The following is a 21,846-nucleotide window of genomic DNA, read 5'->3' on the forward strand; positions in this document are numbered from 1 at the left end:
GAGGAAGTGAGAGGTAAAGCAGTGTAAAAGTTAAAATACATTAGGTGTCACTTAAACGTGTGAAACAACATTCCAATCTTTGCTTTAACCTTGGCAAGACAGCTCACTACTAAATAAATTATACCAGCGATTTACTGTGGTTTAACTTCTATCACGTGCGGAAAACCTTTTGAACCTTAAGCTTAACAAACGTACAGAATTCTCTCTGGTAAGTTTAATATACATGCAGCCTTATTAAAGTCAGTGTTTCATTCAAAAGCAAGTTAAAGATTAAATCATTAATAAACAGAGGTGGGAGGGGGGACGTTTTCCAGCAGAATTCCTTTTTGTCAGAAAAGCTTATTTTTCTGAAAAGTTGAGTGCTTCTAATGGAAAGCTAATCTTGATCCAGGGTTTCATCACATTTTAAAATACTGTAAGTTTGGCATGATTCTATGGAATTGGAGAACATTACAAGACCCTTCTAAAAGTTATCAGATATTATCCAGGTTTTCTTTACTGCTTTTCCTTTAAACTGTTCCTGACCTTGAGCCTGAGAAATCTAAGTTAGGTCTTTCCAAATGAAATGCACAGGGGAAGAGTCTGTATGCAAGCCTGTATAGCCATGCAGTGGCATTTTCGTTGTTACTCAGTCATTCTATTTAGCCATGATAAATATTGTCTTATTCGATGAGTATACAGTTTATTTTTTTAAGTATTTTTGTGTGATATCACAAATAAAAATTTCCCAGGTACGTCCACCCGTACTACTCACTTGACCAGCACCAGTCAGACAATCAACACCACTATGTCTGCCACCTTGACAACTCAACCCACCAAAACCAGCCAGACAAGATTCACCATAGCTCCATCAGTCACATCATCACAACTGAATATTACAGTGGTGACTGCTTCCAAGATTTCTTTCACTTCTGTAACAGGTGAGTTCACATTTCAAGATGTTCAGAAAGGTTTGTATACATGTTGGCACATGTACAATTGTAACGTTGTTAGTTTTACGAAAGAAGGTACTTGCATGCTAAAAAATGAGAGTAAGGTGGGGTTTTATTATGGAGTTGGCTACAATGATGTTGCTCTGAGCACTCCACTTATTTAAATAAGGCTTCACTTAACTTGAGAGACCTGATATATTTAAGAAAAAGATAAAATGCAAGTGGTTTGAACCAGCAGCCACCAGCAAGGAGATTAGCAGTGTTAGGAGAAAGTCTGGCTTTTGAATACAACTTCTGTGTTTGTTCAGCTCTCCCTTCTGCAGCTTACTTGAACTCGTCTCTTAATACTTCCTTTTTCACATCTGATCTGTGGCTCAAAATATGCCTGTTGCCTTGATAGAAAGACTGTGTTCTGTTAACAGTGTAATTAATTCTATCCCTAACAGAGAATAGAGTAGGACTATGAATGAATCTCTCTTCATGTAGAAGTTGTCAAATACAGTTTGACAGTACCTAAAAACAATAGGTGTAGAATTCAGTATTTCCTTATGGTTAGCTGCATGTTCGCTCCACTTCATGCTTAGGCTTCCAAACAGGTTATGGTGACTGATGTGTCAGTGAAGTGTTGTCAGGTAGGTGATGCTGTCATCAGCAGAACTTCTAGTTGGCTACATAATGCTCCCTGTGGCAAGTACAAATAGAGACAGGCACAGACTAGGTCTTTTCATGGGAGTTTGTAGCAGATAAAACCAGTTTTCACACGGAAACTGCTACAGCTTACCTGAGGTCATGTTATCTATGTCAATATTTGTGTTGGGCTACAGAGCTGGTCTCACTTGGAGAGTGACTGTACAATTCCATGAGACAAGGTAAAGCAATCCAACAGCTCATTGCCACCAAAAGTATTTTACTCCTACCATGTAACTATGCTGGCTGACTTGGTGGTTGTTGGACCACTCTGCAGGCTGACACAATATGCTCGACTGACTTAAAGCAGCTTCCTTTTCTGCTTTAATTTCATTTCTGGCATTAATTTCAGGCCAGCTTGGTGAGTTAGACTGGCTCATGGAGGGTATACAAAAAACACTAGAACTGGGCTAAGAAGGACAGCAGCTGCATGTGTGGAAAGAGGGGAGAGCAGGAGGGGGAAAGGAAGGGGAAAGAGGGAAGTGGAGAGAAGTTACAGTCAGTCTTTCAAAGACAGCAAGCAGTTGGATCCTGTGTAACCAGTATCTGGCTCTTAAAAATGGAGTTACAGGTTTCAGTGTGCTTGGCTGGAATCTTGCCAGTTGATGTAAATTACATTTGCCTGACTGGGTCTTTAGATACATGTCAGTGGGGTGGGCAGGACAAGTCCCACAAAACACAGTTTTGCAAGCTCTGTAAAAAGTGCCTTTTGTTCTCTTTTTTCTTTTTTTTTTCAGGCACATCAAAATCTGAGGCTGTCATAGTCAAAACCTCCAGATTTGATGTGGGCAGTTTTGTAGGTGGCATTCTGCTGACGCTTGGAGCCCTAGTTATTCTCTACATTGGATGCAAAACCTATCACTCTAGAAGAGGCATTCAGTACAGAACCATGTAAGTTCCCAAGGGATTGTCCCTTGTTAATTTATTACTTTCTTGAGAGGACACAGTCAAACTAAACAAGGAGAATGAACTGATGCATACATTGGTTTAACGTACATTATGTTAGCATCATTAAGAGATCTAACTATGATATTTTGTCTTTCACAACATCAGCTATTCCTCATTATTATGCCTCTCTTTTGCAAGAGAGCTTTGTCTTGCATCTTAGCGCTTTTGTAGTGGGTAGTTCAATCAAAATTGTACCATCTCATTTGCCATTTATACTCAGCTCTACACAGTTTACTTCCAGACTTGCCTCCTTGTCTCATAATTAGTTTAAGAACTGTGAATTGTTAAAACCAGGTTGCTTTTATTTTTCCTATTGAGAATCCTCCATCGCAGTTGAGAAGCTTCTTTTAAGTGAGGTGATGTCATTAGACTTGTTGGGATGCTACTGTTTAGGCCTCATGTTTTCTCTCCATCTTGACTTCTGCTTGCTGATCATGGAATTCAGCCAGTCCCTGCTGCATGTTTACCCACAGTGGTGTTGGAATGGATATTACAGAATTTATATCAACGGTATCTAATACAAAGGAAACCTGTCGCTGGGCTTGTAAACTGGCTTAGATTGCTTGTTACTACTGGATATAGGTAAGATAGGATAAAAATGACTGAGCAACAACTGATGTAAAAATATATACTTGGATGAAAGCCAAAATGAAGCTAGTGATGCTGGAGGAGTGTTGGCAAAATGCAATTGTTCCGTTAACTTCAGATTTGGCTCAGAGAGGACTGTAACTCCCAGAGCAATGTGCCCTTAGTCCTTCCCAGCAAGATGTTCTCTGTTCATAAATAATAACCTCCTCAGTTAGCAGCAGCTGGGTGGCTGTTTCCCATGTTGACAGTTGCTTGTACTGCATAACATTAATTACTGTGTTTCTATTACAGTGATGAACATGATGCCATCATTTAAAGAGACTTCAGGGAAGAAGAAACCCATCCTGTCACAGCTGTTTAACTTACTTCTGAAAGGGTTTCTTTCATAAAGATGATCCCAGTCTCTAAACCTGCCTTGGGTGTGATCCTGCAAAATGTTGAGAAGCTCTTTAAACATCCTGATTTTTATTGCATTGACTTTCATAACAAGAAGAGGAACTCAGCACCCTGTAGAGACAGTATTTTCTTTTTCCAGTATTTGTAACCAGATATAAAGAAATGCACATCTTCAGTCATTTTCAGGTACACACACAAGTCTAAAATAGCTAATTACAGCACAGTGGATTGCAGCCTTGCAATTAAGTTCAGTTATTTCACACATACTTTATAAATCCAGTGTGTTCCATAATGGAGATAGTAGATTAATTAGGATACATTTAAGACCAGGCATAGGTTTTTGCAAGTAAAATGGTGTATTTTTTTCCTAAGATTTTGTATTAAATTGTATTTATTTTGAAGTTTGATGTAAACTTGAGTTTAGAAATTTTGGATTTTGAACAACTTAGTTTATTGGGCTATAAGGGGACATGGTTTGCTAACTGTAGAGAAGGTAATAATGGCAAAAAAGGCCTTAAGTTGTGCCAGGGGGAGGTTTAGATTGAATTTTATGAAAAACTTCTTCACCCCATCCGGGGGTTGTCAAACACTGGATTAGGCTGCCCAGGGAAATGGTGGAGTCGCTATTCCTGGAGGTATTTGAAAGATGCTTAGATGTGGCACTTGGGGACATAGTTTAGTGGTGGATGTGACAGTGCTGAATTAAACAGTTGAACTTTATGATCTTTAGGGTCTTTTCCAACTTAAATGAGTCTAATGTGTACTTTTCACTTCAGTCATTAGCTCACCAATGACCTGCAGATACTTCCCTGAGCCTAGCTGCAGGAAGCATGGACAGACTGGAGATAGATAGATAGATACCCATCCATCAACCCTTTCCTCCAAATGGGTGCTTATAAGAAAACAGCCTATGCGATCCGTAGCTTCTTTTTTCTAGCATGTCCTACTAATGAAGCATGTGCAATTGAAAAAAGTAAAATAAAAATGAGAAAAAGTAATTGCACCTTCATATTTATAAAATATGAAAACTGCTTCTAAAAATTGGCTTTAAGTTATGTTGAATGTAGCAATCACTTCACTCTTGATTTTTATTATTATGAATCTGTATGCAATGTTTTAGCAGCATTTGATAAGCATTGGAAGTTACAAAGAGAAGTGGAAAATATTTAAGATAGCATTTTAGAAGAATAGGATCTGCATTTTTACAGCTATTTTCAGAACTTGGTACTGCTGCACATGTGTACAGAGGTCTGGTGAAAAGGTCACTGAAGGCAATGAGCCATGTCTCAGAAGGCCTTTAAATTAAGGCCCAAATACACTGCGAGTCCTGTGCAAGATGGCTGATACTGCTTATGTATCAGTTCTGCATTTGCACTGAGGTAAACCTGCTGGCTTCAGTCAATGGGCTCCAGATTTACACTGGTGTAAGGAAAACTAGGGCAAGAATCAAGAAACACTGAGGAATGTCACTGGAGCAGGAATCCAGTCCTGCTCCACTTGTAGACCTCTCCCTGGTGAAGAGAGTTGGTGTGGGACTTGACCATCCTGGTTACTGCTGGCACTATCCATCATGCAAAGCCCAGTGGGGAGATAGGGACAGTTGAGGAAGGTCACAACAAAAACTGCAAGTAGTTCTGTCAGGGAAATGGGGTACAACTCATCAGGAAATGTAAGACTACAGCTCTGACACAAGTTAACTTTTTTGTTGAGCAACCGTTTATTCTGAGATGCAACATTAAAGTGGCTGTATTTTTCCTTTTCCACATGAAGTAGTAAAACTGTTGTGTCCAAGGCACAGCTGCTCCAGCAAAGCATGGCTAATGAGTAGCCTTAATAGCACCAGCCAGGCACCTGATGTGGGGGTAGCAGGGCTGGTTTGGTTTTTACTGAGGCTAAGGTACAGGGGGGAAGCAGGATTTGAACTTACTTTTGTGATTTCTTCTAATTGCATTGTTTAGTGGAAAATCTGGGTTTGACTCGAAGAGTTTGTAAACAATTCTTCAATAGAACAGCAGTTCCTTTGTAGAAATTAAGACAAGTGCAACACAATTACTGGGATTACCTCTATTGTACAGATGAATAAATAAAATTTAATCTTTGGAGTTACTATATCGAGTTTAGTTGGATTTTTTTTTTCTATTAGATGGTAACTATTCCCTCAACCTTTTCTGCAGTCATAACTATCGAGTAAGAAAAGCTTACTTGCGTATACTTTAAAATCTTAGAATACCAGCTCAAGGGCATTTTTGCCCAGCTCAATCATTTGTAATGTGTTTTGTAATCTCATTGCTACAGTAAAGCAAAATTATATTCTTAAGATTCCAGATGTGTCAGTACAAAGGTAAGTGCACTGGCCAGTGCACCTGGCTTTGTTTCAGGTGTTTGGGTACTTGACAAAGTAAGGTGCAGTTAATAAATCTCACCTTTAACTTTACACTTGCTTCCCAACAGCAAGTGAAAACCCAGCTTTGTTACATAGGTATAAAGTGGGAGGAACAGGACAAAAACCCTACCTGCAATACTGCGTTCAGTTCTAGGGCCCCCAACACAAGAAGGATGTGGAGCTGCTGGAGTCGAACAGGAGGCCACAAAGATGCTCCAAGGACTGGAGCCCCCTCTGCTGTTGAGACAGGCTGAGAGAGCTGTGGGTTGTTCAGCCTGGAGAAGAGAAGGCTCAGGGAGACCTTAGAGCAGCTTCCAGTGCCTAAAAGGGAACTACAAGAAATCAAGGGCATATAGCAAAAAGACAAGGCTGAATGGATTTAATCTGAAAAAGGGTAGATTTAGATTAGACATTAAGACGTTCTTTACTGTGAGGGTGATGAGACATGGGGATAGGTTGCCCCAAGAAGCTGTGGCTGCCCCACCCCTAGCAGTGTTCAAGGCCAGGTTGGATGGGGCTTGGAGCAACCTGGTCTAGTGGAAGGTGTCCCTGCCTATGGCAGGGGGTTGGAACTAGGTGATCTTTAAGGTCCCTTCCAACCCAAACCATTCTGTGATTCTATGACAGCCTTTCAGTGTATCATACCACTATTTAGGCCTCAGTCTTTAATGTTACTCTACAGCAGTGGACCTGAATTTAGCTATGCTCTACACATGCAGACAGATTGACTGTATCAGTTATCTAACTGATTTAACCCCATAATCAAAAATCTTGATTATGTTAAAACTAAAAACTGGCACTTAGTTTCTGTAAGGAAAACACACCTGAAAGGGTTTGCCACAGAAGTCTACCAAATTGTAGACCAAGATGAAGCACACAGCTTTTGTTCTATCTTCCCACTCACTTCCCTGGTGATAAACTATTCTAAATTCAATCACAAGTTTATGATCTGTTTATATTCATTTTATGCCACAAAATTTTAGGATAAGTAGGTAGCTCCTCCCCTTCGCTAGGTATACTTACTCTACAGTCAGTCTTTCAGCTGTTCTTTAACTGAGTTTAATAATATTGTAAAGATGATTCAACTGTTTGCAGTTTATCCTCTCCGAAGGACTGTGTACGTTACCAGTACTGATGGCTGAGCAACGCAGTTCATGGTTCTGTCTTGATTAGGAGCCCCTCTGGTGACACAATCCAGAATTGCACTTACAGTATCATGTTTTAAGCCCATCACCAGCACTTAGTTGATTGATTACTACATCTCAGTCACACAATCCTTAAACTCGTTTTTAATCCTAACATTCATGGGTTTGTGCTTCATATCAAGATTTATTTCGCTTAATACTACACGCTTGGGAAGTCTTCCAGTGGCTACAGAACATAGCTGCCTTAGGTATCATGAACATTGCTTTTGTACTTCAGACCCCTCAAAATCAGCTATACGATCACATTTCAGGACTGCAGCATCCTGCCTTCCTCCCACAGTGCTTTCCTTTTCCTGCAGCTCTCCTTTAGCCTGTATCCTACTACCAAACCATAGCCGTTCCATCTTAATTGCTTTAATGGGGCCCTGCATTGAAGGCTTCAAAGCAGTCCGGAAATGCTGCAGTGATATATTTAGGGTTTTAATTTTAAAAAAGTTAAAAATAAACAAAAAATATTGAAGCATGTTACTGTGTTAATATTCAGTAACCTGAACATTAACCCTTTGTAAATCTACTTCCATACCTTTCCTTTTCATTCAAAGACTGCTAACACTCTTTCTTACACACTCACACCACTCTATTTTTGCCCTGAAGACATACCATTCTTAACATGCTTTATTGAAAAAGGTATAAGCAACAAAATGACAATATTGCCAAAAGCAAAGTGGAACAGCAGCAGAAAATTGTTTGCATAACTCAAGAGATTAAGAATTTAGCTGTAATATGAAAGCAGACAATGAGAATGGATCTGTGCAGGATGTAAACATGTTCTCTGGGCTCCACTGAGGGAGTCCCAATCGGTGTATGACCAAGATAGATAGTCTTAAAAACCAGGAAAGTTAAATGACTTCAGGAATCTGCATTTGACAGTTCTCACAAACAGCACAGCCACCGGGACTGCCAGTTCCTGGTGTTGATCCTGTAGTATCTAAGCCTTTGCTTGCATTAGAATTTTGTGTTTGCTTAGCTATAGAAACACTACTTTGAAAACTGGATCAGTGATTAATTTTATCCTTCACTGTCAGGTCATCCCTACACTTCAAAACAGCTGAGGAGCTCCAAAAATTGAAAGTATACAAGGGACTCCAAGTTCTGGGGGCTCTCCAGTGTCCTTTTAAGAATACTGAAAGGAAATATATTCTCACCCCCAGTACTCAAGATTGAGTTTATTGTTTGTTCTGACCTTCTCACATCAAGTTGAAAGCAGTTTGGAAACTAAGGTGTTGGACCTGGGCAGCACTGAGATGCTGGGTGCTTCTAAAGTGCTAGAGGAAAAAGTATGTTTCCTTGACAGTGTTCATAAAGAAAAGCCACGAGTGTCTGTAAAAATGAGGTGTGGTTTTCTTTTGATTGTTGTATATATGACAATCCCTTCTAAAGACTTCATTCTTCCCTTAGAATTGAAGCTATATTCCACTGGGAAATCACAACCCTAACCAATATCCTATACCGCATAAGTGCCAAGTATTTAATTCCTCTATATGCCAAATGAAGAGAGCATCCGAAAGATCTTTGTTCTGACCAAGTGTGCACCCTCCAACATGTGAGCTTAGAAACCTTCAGGAAGTTCTCCAGGTTTTTTTTTTCTCCTGGGGAAACTAAAAGAAGTTTCCTCAGGCCACAATTACATGTGAAAGTTACTGCTAGGACATTACTCATTGCACAATTTCCTGCTCTGTTCCAGCATATTTTGATTTATTCAAAGGGGGGGAAAAAAAAAAAAAAAAAAACAACAACTCACCTGCTTCTTTTTTGAAGACAGCACACCAAGGTCTGCTGTTTGGACTTCTGCTCTTCCTCACACGGGATGCATGCAGTGCCCCAGATTCTTGGGCTTGAAGAGTCCCATGCCAGCAGCCACCAGTGAAGAAGCTTGGCTGGAGCATCAATAACTGTTGTGTGCAGACACTCAATTAAAAACAGAAACAAAGGACTGGTGATTTAGTGCTGTCTCAGGAAGTTAACTCCCTGCACTAGTAACCTCTGGAACAAGAACAACAACAACTGCATGTTTTAAGTGGTTCAACAGAACAGAGAATACTTTCCAATGTCCAGAAAACATCTCCTGCCTGAATTCACATACCTGAGGTGGGTCACTAGGAATAACTCACAGCAAGAAAGCAGAATTTACAAGTTCAGTCCACCTGCAGCATTAAACACGATACTGCACACCCACCCTCACTACAATGCAACCGCTACAGCATTGAATTAAAGGCGTGTGAACACAGTTTGCAATTTCATGTGCTTTTCTTCTGTCTCATGAGGAATACAGCAAAGAACTGAGTTCTGAGAGCGTGGCACTATGGAGTTACTGAACAACCACTCACTCTCAGTTACAAAAAGCAGCAATATAAAGATTTTTCTTTATCTATATCATGCTAATGCAGTTTCCAGATATTTCATATATGGTCATTCATTTCAGCATATAAAGGCAGTGCTCTGTTACAATGACTTAGCACTTGCAGACCCTAGGCCTGCACACTGGCTTCAATCTGAAGAGCTCTGGGCTTCCTGGTCAAACAGAACAGAAAGATCTGCCATCAGTTAAAAAAAAAGAACACACACAGAGAGAAAAAAAACCAAAAACCAACCAAAAAAACCCACCACCACCACACATGCAGGAAACTACTAAGTAATTACAATAAAGCTTCATGGCACTTTGCTTAACAAAAGATACAGTTGCTACTTGGGAAGGCACTGTACCTTGCAGTATCTCAAACCACTATCTGAAACTGCAAGTACTCCAAGCTAGATCCTTTGCAGACAGGGTAAGCTTCATTCAGGTAAAGAAATGGCTCATTTATAGAAGCTGGGAACATAATTTTCTAATCTTCTTTTACAGCAAGTCTGACCACTGAACTCTAACAATACCAAACTTCCCACCCTCTAAATCCCCTAAGCTGTGCAAGCACACTCTGCCAGATCAAGGCAAGTCCCAGACCCAGAATGCTGACATCTGAAAACTTGAGCTGCTGGGTCAGCAGAGCTGCACAGGAAGGTGGGGGTAGGGGAACTGTTTACTGCTGTTTAACCCAGATGAAGCTCTGGAAAATGCTTTTAAAGAAGGAAATAGACACAGAATGAAATGTGAACATGGTCAGATTGTTCACAACGAACAGAAGTCACTTTGTCTTCTCCAAACATAACACTGTGCTGACAGTCTTCTTCATGGGTCAACATTTTGCTACGGTTCTGTTTGCAACAAGCTACAGGATCAGTTTTATTACAGCTGACTTGGAATAGTACCAAGGAGAGTTGAAGTGCTCAGACTCGCAGCATTAGAGATCAGGGCAACCACAACCATCATAGTGTGGAGTAGTGGAAAGCATAACCTATACAGGCCTTCCTGGCAAAACAAGGTCAAGGAACTTTACCTAGCAGTTTCTAAATCATCCACTTTCCAGAAGGCAGTTAAGGTGCTCAGATACAAGCAGCCAGTGCTGATTGAAGTTGGGCTGGCAAGTACATTGCAGGCCCCAAGATACCGTCAGGCACAACAAATGACACTCAACATCTGAATCACTTCTAAAGCCCTGCATATCCTGTCATCAGATCTGTATGTAGTAACTGCAATGTTTGAAAAACTCTAATTCCATATGGTTCTAAAGAAAAATGCATTAAAAAAATGTTTAAGAAGTTTGCCTACTACTGTTTTCCCCTATCTTCTTCCCTGTTCAGAAACACATACTAACAACTCTACACTCCAGGTGAGCCTGACCTCTCCAGCTCCTCCTGCAGACTCATCTTAATTTGTAATAAGCATACTTAGGGTTCCAGTATTACCAGTTCCTGGGTCTGAACATCAAATTTCAAGTCATTTGCTTTACTCCTTAACAAGCTTTCATAGCCTTTGACAACTTTTTTAGTTGCTACCCAAAAGAACCTTTAGAAACATTTCAAAGCCAGAAAAGCAAACGTATGTTAATCAAAGCTGTTTAAAAATACATGCTAGGTTGAAACACTTACATGTTTACCATCAAAATTAAAAGAAGATATGTACATGTAATGAAGTTGGACAAAAGCCTGCATTTAGAAGAATTACAGCAAGCCAGCTGACAGTTAAAGAATCCTATGTACTACAAGGAACACATACCACAGCATCAAAACAATTACAGTGCCAGCTAATACACAGCATTAATTGGTGGTGTAGAAATGATGAAAACATGGGTGAAACCAAACATCAATGTTGCTGAATTCACACTAGAAATGTTTAAAAAGACAAACCAGTCCAGATTCTCACACCACTCCCCTCACCCCCCAGACAGCCAAGAAAGACACCGCAAAATCAGTATCTCCAGTAGTATTTTGAAAGGGACTCAAGCCCATGATGTGCTGCTTGGAGATACAGGACAAACAGATGGCAGATAGAATGTATTTGTGCTCCATTGTCCAAATCTAAAGTGATCAGTTTTACTGAAACAACCTGAATCTGTTAACAGAGCAACCTCAATCATGTCATTAACAAACAAAAGTACATGGTTTAGCCCCTTTTAGCTAGCAAAAACTTTGATTCAATGCGGAGGCTGCAATTATGCTAGAAATAAAACTATTGTTAACTCTGCACACAGCCTAAACCCCAAACGCAGTGGACAGATTGCCCTAAATGGCAGGTGATTATAGCAGGAGACCCAGAGATTTCCTTCGCTGACTTAGAGAGGGACTTCTTTTAAATTACCACTCAGATGTAGAACAGGAAAGATGTCTACAAATGCTAAACATAACAGCACCTCTAAGTATGAATGAGCTCTTTTTAATGTATATGCTTTACTGTTTTCACACACACACGGGGTGCTCTCCTTTTAGAGATTACACATGTATATCTAAAGCCACGTATGAAGTGAAAGCCAGTTACATGCACACAACTTGCAAACACTGGCATCCTCAAACTTCAAGAAAAGGTATTTTCACCTTGCGGTACAGAACATAAAGACACCAAAGTACTCTTAAAAGCATCTTATTGCTGGCAGGGATGAAGATTGAGAGGTCCACACTTGGGCATTAAGATATGACGGAAGAAAACAGATGTAAGAGCCAGACAAACTGAAAACACCACTGCAGGACCTGATGCCATCCTGCATTCCACTGTTTGACATTAATAAATCCTTGTAAAACACCTATGAACCCCTTCCCTCCATGGGTATCTACTGTGCAAGTCTATAAACACAAAGCTGTCAAACAGTAAGGAAACAGAAGTCCCTAGACTACCACCTTACAAAGTATAAGACCCCAAGACTTCAGAGGGGGCTAGAAGATTGTATTTAATTGCACAATCACAATTAAGTTCAAAACACAGAAAAGTAGCTTTTACATTTTAAGCCATAGCATAAAGGAAAGGCTATATTGCTGCATAGCTACCCTCTGCCTCATCTCTAAGGGCATGGGGACCAGGACTTCTATCCTTTGAAAAACCAAGAGAAAAGGAAGTCACAGATGCCGTTAGGGTGGGGTTTTTTGGTGTTTTGTGAGGGTGGTTTTTTTTTTTAAATAAGGATGACAATCAGAACCTCCTACTTTACCAGAGGGAATCAACAAACACCAGACTCTCACTCCCTGCTCAAAAACAAAGACACACCATTAAATTTTATCGTACTTTTGCAGGCAAATAACCAACTCCAAACTTCTGCCAGGAAAAGAAGTCTACAGCAAAAAGCCAACAATAGGAAAAGAGAAAAGAAGTGCTCGTTTGAGAAGCAGAAATATTTTAATTCAGTCTTCATATAAACTATTGTTAATACACATTACACAAGTTACCTAGACAAAGGCAAAACTTTAAAAAAATAAGTCCTTCTGTCCCTGCAACAGTTACCCTCTTTTCTGAAGTCCACAAGAAAGCCAAAACAGAAACCAAAACAGCAGCTGAAGTTAATCAATATTAATTATTAATAAACAGCAATCTTAATGTATTTCCTCACATCCACATGGAAGAAATTCATGAGAATAGTTACACCAGGCTCCCTTTTAGGAACCAGAAAGATTTTTATTTGAAGTGACACAAGGGCATATGAGTGAAACTGCTTTCCTTAGACAGGAAAGTTACACAAACCTCACCTTAGTACTGAGCTAGTTTTATTAACAGAAAGAGTCTTTGGCAAGGAAGGCCTGGTATCCTCATAATGATGATACAGTTTACTATTACACAACAGAGTTAGTCAATTAATCATCTCCTGTAGCACGATTTTCCATTCTTAGGACACCGCCAGCTTAAGCTTCAGCAGCTGGAAGATGACACTGCCGAAGACATTTTGGAAGTTTCCCTCTTTACGAAAGGAACGTACGAACTGTGCCCTTTATCGTCCCCCTGCAGATGGGGCATTTTCTAAGGGATGGTGCACAATCTTTGCATACCACTAAGTGACCACATGGAATAAAAACAATAGAAACTTCTTTGTCCATGCAAACTTTACAAGTTCTTTCCTCTTGCAGTCTTCTTAATTGTTCTTCCATAGGTAAACCTGAAAGAAAATATTTAACTTTTTAATAAGCCTGAACATATGCGCATTCTTGTTAGAATACATCCATGTTACCCTTTCTTTCTCTCCCTGTATTCACTACATATAGATGGCAGTGAGAAAATAAGTACATTTTCCAGAGTTCAGAAAGCGGCATGCAAGGAACTAGTCTGTACTATTCACTTCTGTGAGACAACAAACAGCTCAAGGGTTGGAGGCCAACCGCAGATCTTGAGACCAACCCCATGTTTACATTTTGGCAAATGTACTTTTCTTGCTCGGGTATTTGAAGCACAGAGCACAGGCTGACTGGTGGAAGTGAGCTATATTCAGGCTTGTGTACTTGCTTGCAGTCTATTAACTTATTAAACTACAGAACTAAGAACAAGAGCAAACTCAATCCCACGCCTGACAAGTTTTTTGCTACCCCACTGTTGGTCAAGCTACATCTTAGGACATCTATAACCCACTCTGGAAAATCAGAGATGATGATACCTGCTGTGAAATGCTAATCTACTATTCATTGTCCAGCCTTTACCAAATGCCTGAATAAGCGCTTGTATTAGGATCAAGTCCAGTGTGTGCTTAAACTGTCAAGCTCCGGAAAGCTCTACCTATGATGCAAAAGCATACGTAAGAACATAGCTCACAGCAGACAGACTGAACTTTTTCAGGTAAGTCCACCTTACCAAAGCAGAATTAGGGAGAGCATAAAGCATAAAACCTATTTATTTAGCAAAGTCATTTTCTTCTTTAGGATGTTAGCTGTTTGTCTCACAATACCCTTTACAGTAAGAACGTAGAGTTTGAGGTACCTGAAACATCTTCTGTGGGAATATACTTCAAGTTCTTCTCCACTAAAATAAGAGGGGAAAAAAAAAAAAAAAATCCTTAAACTAGTCATTTGGTTAATCTACATTCAAACAGCATGTGACTTTTTTTTTTATCTTTAGATTGCTATGGCAGCACTGATTATGTATTTCTATAAAGTTGTATCTTTAAAAAAAAGAAAGACAGGCATACCAAATAGATCTTTGTACAGTAAAGGGTCACAATCTCGTAGACAGTTTCTGAATATGCTGGCTGCTTCATTTCCTTTCACTAAAACTGTATCTATCAGTTCCCTTGCTTGCAGTGCTGTCTGAGTCTTTTGCTTAATAACATCATGCTCAAGTTCCGTGATCACTCTGGCCGATAACAGACTCTCGAGGATTGGAAGTACACATGTTAAACGTTGGAATAAAGCCATTCGATTCTTCCGGATTAAGGACAAATCATCTGGAATGCAAAGAGGATTAGATTTCTGTTAAGAATACACACTACAAGTTGCATTTCTGCTTAACAATAATTCACACATTCTTTAAACTCTATTTGAAATGTTCATTTACCACAGATTGTTAATTAGGAACTGAGTAAGTTTTAGTGGCATTCACACAAAGAACAGACTTAAGAAAACCACAAACAAGCAGCTTCTGAGCTAAAACCTTTTCACAAATGAAGCCTCCTGCTCCCACATCTAAGTCAAGTTATCTGAGGGGATCTTGTCTAACTTTACACTAGCAAGACTCACCTAGAATTATAGAATACCAGGTTGCAAGAGACCTCAAGGATCATCTGGTCCAGTCTTTCTTGGCAAAGCATGACCTAGACTAGATGTCCCAGCACCCTTTCCAGACAGATCCTGAGTGTCCAGTGCTGGGGAATCCACCACTTCCCTAGGGGGATTATTCCAACGGCTGATTGTTCTCATTGTGAAAAATTTTCCTCATGTCCAACAGCAATCTCCCTGGGAATAACTTCTGCCAATCACCTCTCATTTTTTCCATGTGACTCCTTGTAAAAAGGGAGTCTTCATCTTCTTTGTAGACACCCTTTAAACTTAGGTTCTCCACAGAATTGCAGGAACAATGCCTCTGCATAACACCAGTGCTGACTCACTAACAACCAACTGGTTAACTTTAGTCAGTAGAAGTCGAAATCATGTCCAAGATGTAGACATAAATCAAACTTTTCTAAGAGGTGTCCAACAGAATTATGTGGAAGAAAACCAAAATGTACAGTACAACCTGACTTGGGAGATTTGCCTTTTTTTTTTTTTTTTTTTTTTTAATGTAGCCTATCACAAAAAAGTCAAAAAAATCATTTAAATGAAGATTTAATGGCTGAATTCATCTATGCTTTTTTGATAGTGCATGCAAGTAGGAAAGCAGCAGTCTTAATTCATTTGATAATTGAGAAGTTTCATTACTGCTTCACAGACTCAAAAACAGTGGGATTTTTTTAGGCTTCAAAACTTATACGGTATTAAAACAGTAGGAAACGCTAAAGACACCTCAAACGCAGTTAAACAGCTGACCTAGATGGTTGAGTCAGACACAGAAAAAGCCAAACTTTGGATGTCATACAGAATCTAAATTTGTAAAAATTTCTGGCCTCTTCTATGAGGTGGGTATGGTGGCTCACCAGGAGGTGAAGTGGGTCAGGTGATTCTGAACCCTCAGCACCTGTATGAACCATCCTCCTGAAGAGAAACAAAGCAATTCCCAGACTGCTAGTTCCATACAGACACCCTGACAATGCTTTCACAAAAGATGATCCTAATAGCAATGAAGTAAATCACCTAATGAATAAAAACAATTATAAAAGCTCTACATAACACAAGCCACTTCTGCTTTCACTTTTTTTTGTGCCTCATGCATACCTGATGCCGCTTCTTCAAATTGTTTTTCTTTCTCTTCTTCCCTCTTCTCATGTTCAGCAGTGAGCAGATCAGACACAAGATCTTGAATGTCCTTGTAGTTTTCTCCAGTGGCCAAGATTTTACTTTGCACTGTTTGCTTTATTAGCCTTCTACAGAAACCCATCTCCAAGGCAGTTTTAACCACAGGTGTGTTCATCATGATTACATCTTCTGAATGACTTGCTCCAGGTTCAAAATGAATAACTAATCAAAGACGAAAATTACCATGTATATTACAAAAAATAAACCACCTATACAACCCAGAAGTCAGGCACAGCAACATTATCTACACATATGCATATATACACGAATACCTAGCATTAAAAAGCTTCAGTGGTTAAATAGCTGGTTTTAAGTAGTTAACTTAAAAAAATGGAAGCCAGTTACTTAGATTCAAGTGGACTGAACCAATACTAAACATCGATCCATGTGCGGCTTTCACTAAAATCTATAATAACCCAAAGAAACCACAAATAATGCCATTGTTTCTTAGCAGCTTTTTTTATACTTAGTCATTTCTAGCTTCAGCCTTGAAAAATGTTGGGGGTGTGTCAAAATTCAAAGTTTACAATAGTACAACTGTTCTATTCCAGCTCCTGATCAGTATTTTCCATTCAACTTACTAAACACCAGACACGTGAGATTCCAACTCATTGCCCTCAATCAGCAGGAACTACGATAACCCACTCACTCTCTGGGAGGAGTTTATTTCCACCATAACTACAGTCCAGCTCAGAAAGACTTCACTTTATCAGCTTGTCCCACCCCCTCCTTGACCACGATTGCTCAACTTTGAGAATTTATGTAGCTACACTACTAGAGTTGCATAACTACATAGTCATGACAACCTCTAGCAACCGTTCCACCAAGTTCTATACCATAGCTCAATTTAACAAATGCCAAATTGATTTGTTTAACCCAACCATGAAAGTAGAAAACACAGATACAGCAGATGTCAAGCATTCAAAACCAAAAATCTCAGTGTGATGTTAGTATGAAAATAAGTAAAACGAAAGACAAGACCTCTTAAAGGTGCTTCCTTGAAGCTTGTTCATGTTACAACATTACTGAGAAAATCCTCGCAATAGTGTTCTTTCCAAGAAAATGTAAGAATTGTTAAGCAAGTTACCTCTGGATAGCAAAATTTACAAAATAATAGCATCACAGAATGGTTTGGGTTGGAAGGCACCTTAAAGACCATCTAGTTCCAACCAAAATGCTGAGGAAGTTCAAAAGCATGCTTTAATATACATACTTGGGGGATCGATGTTTTCATCTACAGGCGTATCAGAGGTTGACAAGAGCTATGGAAAACAAAAGAACTACATTAGTATCAAGTATTGCTTTTCCCACTACATACCTTTCTAACACATTCTTCCCTCATCAGCCATGCTAAGCTTTTTATTTGAAAGCATATTTGTGCAACTGTATAACCAATATAAAGTTAGCACTGTTCACTTCCATGAAGAGAAGTTTGGCTTACTCTTCCCATAAGAGTTATGGATAGAAATAATTCAGGCTGTCCACAACCGATTTCTGAAGTAACAATTACTCACTGAAGTTTATATAATCAGAATTTCCCTCTCCTGACACGAAGGAGCTCACTGCCTCATGACACTTCCCATAAGTATCTGTACAGGTTATCTCTACTAGTCCCAGTCCATTAGCCATGGTTCAGCATTGGTTTGATTTTTGTGCTCATGAAAAACATTTATCACATTAGAAACCTAGTAGAAAGATATGCAGAAACGAGGCAGAAGGATGGACTGAACTCCCCAAACAAACGTAGCAGGCTTTTTAAAGAGAAAAACAAAGTTACAGGACAGTAAAGTTTACCTGTTCAAGAAGATGGGGGAACCTGGCCTGAATTTGACTTACGAACTCTCCTCCTTTTACACGAAGCAGATACTCACATCTGAAACATTGACAGAAAAAGTATACTAAATTATACATTCTACTTACCAAGGGAAAAAAAAAAATCCAATGTAAGAATCAAGGAGTTTACAGTAACACAGCATAACTTAAGTGTATGTTTCTCTTCCTTCATAAGGGAAAAAGTTCTCTTAATTGGAAGCTTGATGTAGCCTGGTGACACTTTGATAAAGCTTCCCATGAGGTTCAGCCATCAGTAGGCTCAGGTATATAAGTGCAGTAGCTTTACATTCTGCTACCACTTCTAATCAAAATGGCATGTCATGAGAAATGACAGGTTGTCAGCATCACTACACAGTACACTGATAAACTGTTTCCGTTTCACATCTCAGCATTCTTATCTCCCACTTATATCATTCAAAATAAGTTAGCAAAACCACTACCAAATCCAGATTTACTTCACTAACGCAGAGTATATCTCTTTAGTTCATCTACTGACAGGCATAACACAGAAGGAAGTAAAGCTGTCATTTTACTCTACTTACATCATGTAGTCCAACAGTCGCTGGTAAATGCCCAGGAAAGACTAGTTGGAGATCTATGATGCGAATTATTAGCTTTCCTGAAGTTAAGTGCAGCTATCTGTCATGTAGTCAGAGATTTCCACAGGCACAGAGAGCAATTAGGTATGCAACTGCCGCTTAATTATGGGGGATGTTAAAAAGTTATGTCATTTTTCCAAGAGACATATTAAACACCTGCTGAAATCTTCACAAGCCTTACCACACCTACGAAACTATACTGCACGAGCTGAAAGACTAGTTCAAGAGCTTTCAGCGTGGGCACAGAACTAGACCAAGTTAGATGTTCCTTCTACTTCATTTCTCAGCAGCTTTTGCTCTCCCCAGTCTGCCATTTAGCTGCTTCTCTTAGGTAAATATGCTCATTAACAATGCAGGCTCACAGCTTTTAATTACGAAGTGGAAAGCATTAAATATCATCCTTAATGAAGAAATGTTTTAAGGCCACCTTAGCACCTCAGACCTTTTAAACAGAGGTACATGAAATACACCCAAATGAAAGAGTGAATTTGTACAGCACATTGTGAAGTTAAACAGAACTATGAAGTGCAGTATGTATCTGCCAAAACTAAAGTATTAAGGATGTGAACAAATTATGCTAAAGGTTTTGCAAGTTACCTTGGAAACCACTTTGCATGCTCAATCCACGGATCATCTCCAGATTCCCAGCACCTTAAACCACCATCACAGCAAAAACACTTGACATCATCATTGCGGCCTTTAAAAGAAACAAGGCAAACTATCTAGCAATCATTCACACCACTTATGTTAAAGTAAGAGATGACATAGCAATATGAGTAAATCCAGACACTTCAGTTTTTCTTACCTACATAGTAGAAACCAGCATCTGCAAGCTGTTCAGGCTGAACTGGAATTCTAGTTGGCCAATTTATGAACGTTTTAACACGTGCTTCATGGGTTTGCATGCTCACATTTGAAACATTGAAACTTTGCTGGTCTCGGGTGAGGTTCTCCACAAAAGGGCAGTTAGGAAAGTGTCTCCGATGCTCTGACACAGCATTATCTTTTGGTTCCCAGTTACTCAGCTGACCACCACAGCTGAAACAAGCAACTTTGTCTGCTGTCCCCAAGTAGTAAAGTCCAGCCTTTGCCAGATCAGTTGGCGAGATAAATGTCAGTGGCCATGACTGAAAAGTTCGTAGCCTAGCATCTTCTGTACTCATGGGAGGATTGTGAAGTTTAGGTCTCAAGAATGAAAGGTCTTCAACTGCCCTAGTAGTTACTGGGTCTTGAGGAAAACTGAAAAAAGAACCACTGAAATATCCAACTTGTTCTGAACTTGGAGAAAGTGTTATGGAATGTAGAGATGGTAAGAGACTGTTTACAACCGGAGACGAAAAGGTAGAATGAGAGGGCACTCCAAGGTTGTTAACTGAAAGCATGCTCTGAACAAAACTGCACCTAGGATACAGCTGTTTATGTCTTTCCATAGCATTGTCTCCTGGTTGCCAGCTGTCCAATGTTAAGCCACAACTGAAGCACTTAACTTTATCTTGCACACCAGTGTAATAAAACCCAGCCCGGGCAAGACTCCGTTCTGACACCGGCACGTTAATGGGGAAAGTAGAAAATGTTGACATTCTGTAGAGTTCACAGGTTAAGTCGTACTTCAGTTCACCACAGAGAGCACTCTGCTTCATGATGCTAGCCAAGAAAGGGCTGTTCTCCACTATGTTCATAATGGACTATATTTGGAAGAATGGGACAAGTCTTCCTCTGGGAGGTAGTTGTGTGCACTAAAGGCAATTTGGAATAACCCCCATCTGTACAAAAGCAAGCTTGAAAATTAAATACTTTAATGTGCAAATTCGAGTTCATATGTGAATAGAATGAGCCCCATGATTAACAGCGTTTAAACATCTGGGAAGGTTTTGCATTTTAGTTTATACAACTGCTGTCTGGGCAAAAGCTGCCCTATCCCATTTGGGGAATTGAAGAAAGCATGTCAAAAAGGACATTCCCTTGTAACATCTAGTCATAACATGCTTTCCTTGTACTTTACATCTGGGAGAGTAGTATCAATTTGTCAGGCTAGTGGAGGTGGAATCCAGAGGGGGAAAACCTCAAACGGGTTTATCAAAATCCTTTGTCAATAAAGAAACTAAGATGGAGGAAACTAGAATGACACCATTTTTAACCAGAACATGTGTTAAGTAATTTAAGAACTATTTTGCCCTAGGCAGCTTACACATGTAAAGATTTCAGTTTGTAAACCTCATTAGGAGGCTGAAAATAATGGTTTACCAAGCTCAAATGGCAGATGAAGAAAAAGCCCCTGAACTGACATTACTGAACTCATCTAGAGTATTTGCTACTACTAAACTTCAAAAAAAACCAAAACACCAACCTTCAACTTCCATATACTGTGGTAGCAGTTGTTGAGACTGAAGAAGTTAGTTTATACTCAACTTCACGTATATCGACTACTCAGCTATGAGAGAAACAAATCCTCTACACTGCCTCTGACATGGATGAACTCTCTTCATTAACAAGCCTGGAGTAACCCCAGGCTTTTCTGTCTACAACACTGTCAGCACAGACAGAGCAGAGCTTTTCAGTTTTAACCTGGTGCCTTAGTTACAAGTATAGAGTTATGAAATCTAAGATAAATTAATTGCTTTGTGTCAGGACATTCTAATGCTTTATGCCACTGAATTAAGCTGTTTCTGTATGCCATGCTTATGGCAAACAGAATCCTCAGATTAAAAAAAAAAAAAAAATAAAATTTGAAGCCCTAGTTTCTTTATTTGTGCACAGAACTACCTCCCAGAGTTCAGACTGATGTCCCTTTAAGGTGCCTACGCCTCCATATTTATGCTGAGTGTTCACAAGAAGAAACTGTAAGTATCTATAGTTTCAATCACTGAATTCTTTCGGGCAGAACAAAACCTGCAAGGAAGAGAGAGGAGTGTTTCAAAACATACAAAATGAGGCTAGTGCAATGTCTATGCAAACAGCAACTACACAAATTGAAATATTAATATCTCAAAGTAAGCCTTTTTGTAACATTAGCTGAAAAGTTTCAGGGACATACTGTGACATGG

General features: G+C 39.5%; 2 protein-coding genes across 2 annotated transcripts; one reads left to right on the forward strand and one right to left on the reverse strand.

Annotated features, from left to right (window-relative positions):
* Nucleotides 1–663: 663 nt before the first annotated feature.
* On the forward strand, nt 664–3,471 carry TMEM123 (transmembrane protein 123; the record flags this gene model as incomplete). Its single annotated transcript, XM_010015417.1, is given in 4 exon segments — nt 664–714; nt 716–920; nt 2,357–2,510; nt 3,447–3,471. Coding segments are annotated over 4 exon segments (435 nt in total), but the record flags the coding sequence as incomplete, so codon positions are not given.
* A 9,926-nt stretch (nt 3,472–13,397) lies between these two features.
* LOC104406446 (inhibitor of apoptosis protein-like) lies at nt 13,398–20,481 on the reverse strand. The gene is made up of 8 exons (XM_010015416.1): nt 19,608–20,481; nt 19,400–19,499; nt 18,165–18,243; nt 17,584–17,632; nt 16,290–16,532; nt 14,612–14,866; nt 14,404–14,445; nt 13,398–13,591 (listed from the first exon to the last, which is right to left on the reverse strand). The coding sequence occupies exons 1-8, from the start codon at nt 20,479–20,481 to the stop codon at nt 13,398–13,400; spliced, it is 1,836 nt and encodes a 611-aa protein (XP_010013718.1).
* Between the last annotated feature and the right edge of the window lie 1,365 nt (nt 20,482–21,846).

Source organism: Nestor notabilis, unplaced genomic scaffold (genome assembly GCF_000696875.1).
Source record: "Nestor notabilis isolate BGI_N333 unplaced genomic scaffold, ASM69687v1 scaffold5615, whole genome shotgun sequence".
Taxonomy (NCBI): Eukaryota; Metazoa; Chordata; class Aves; order Psittaciformes; family Psittacidae; genus Nestor; species Nestor notabilis.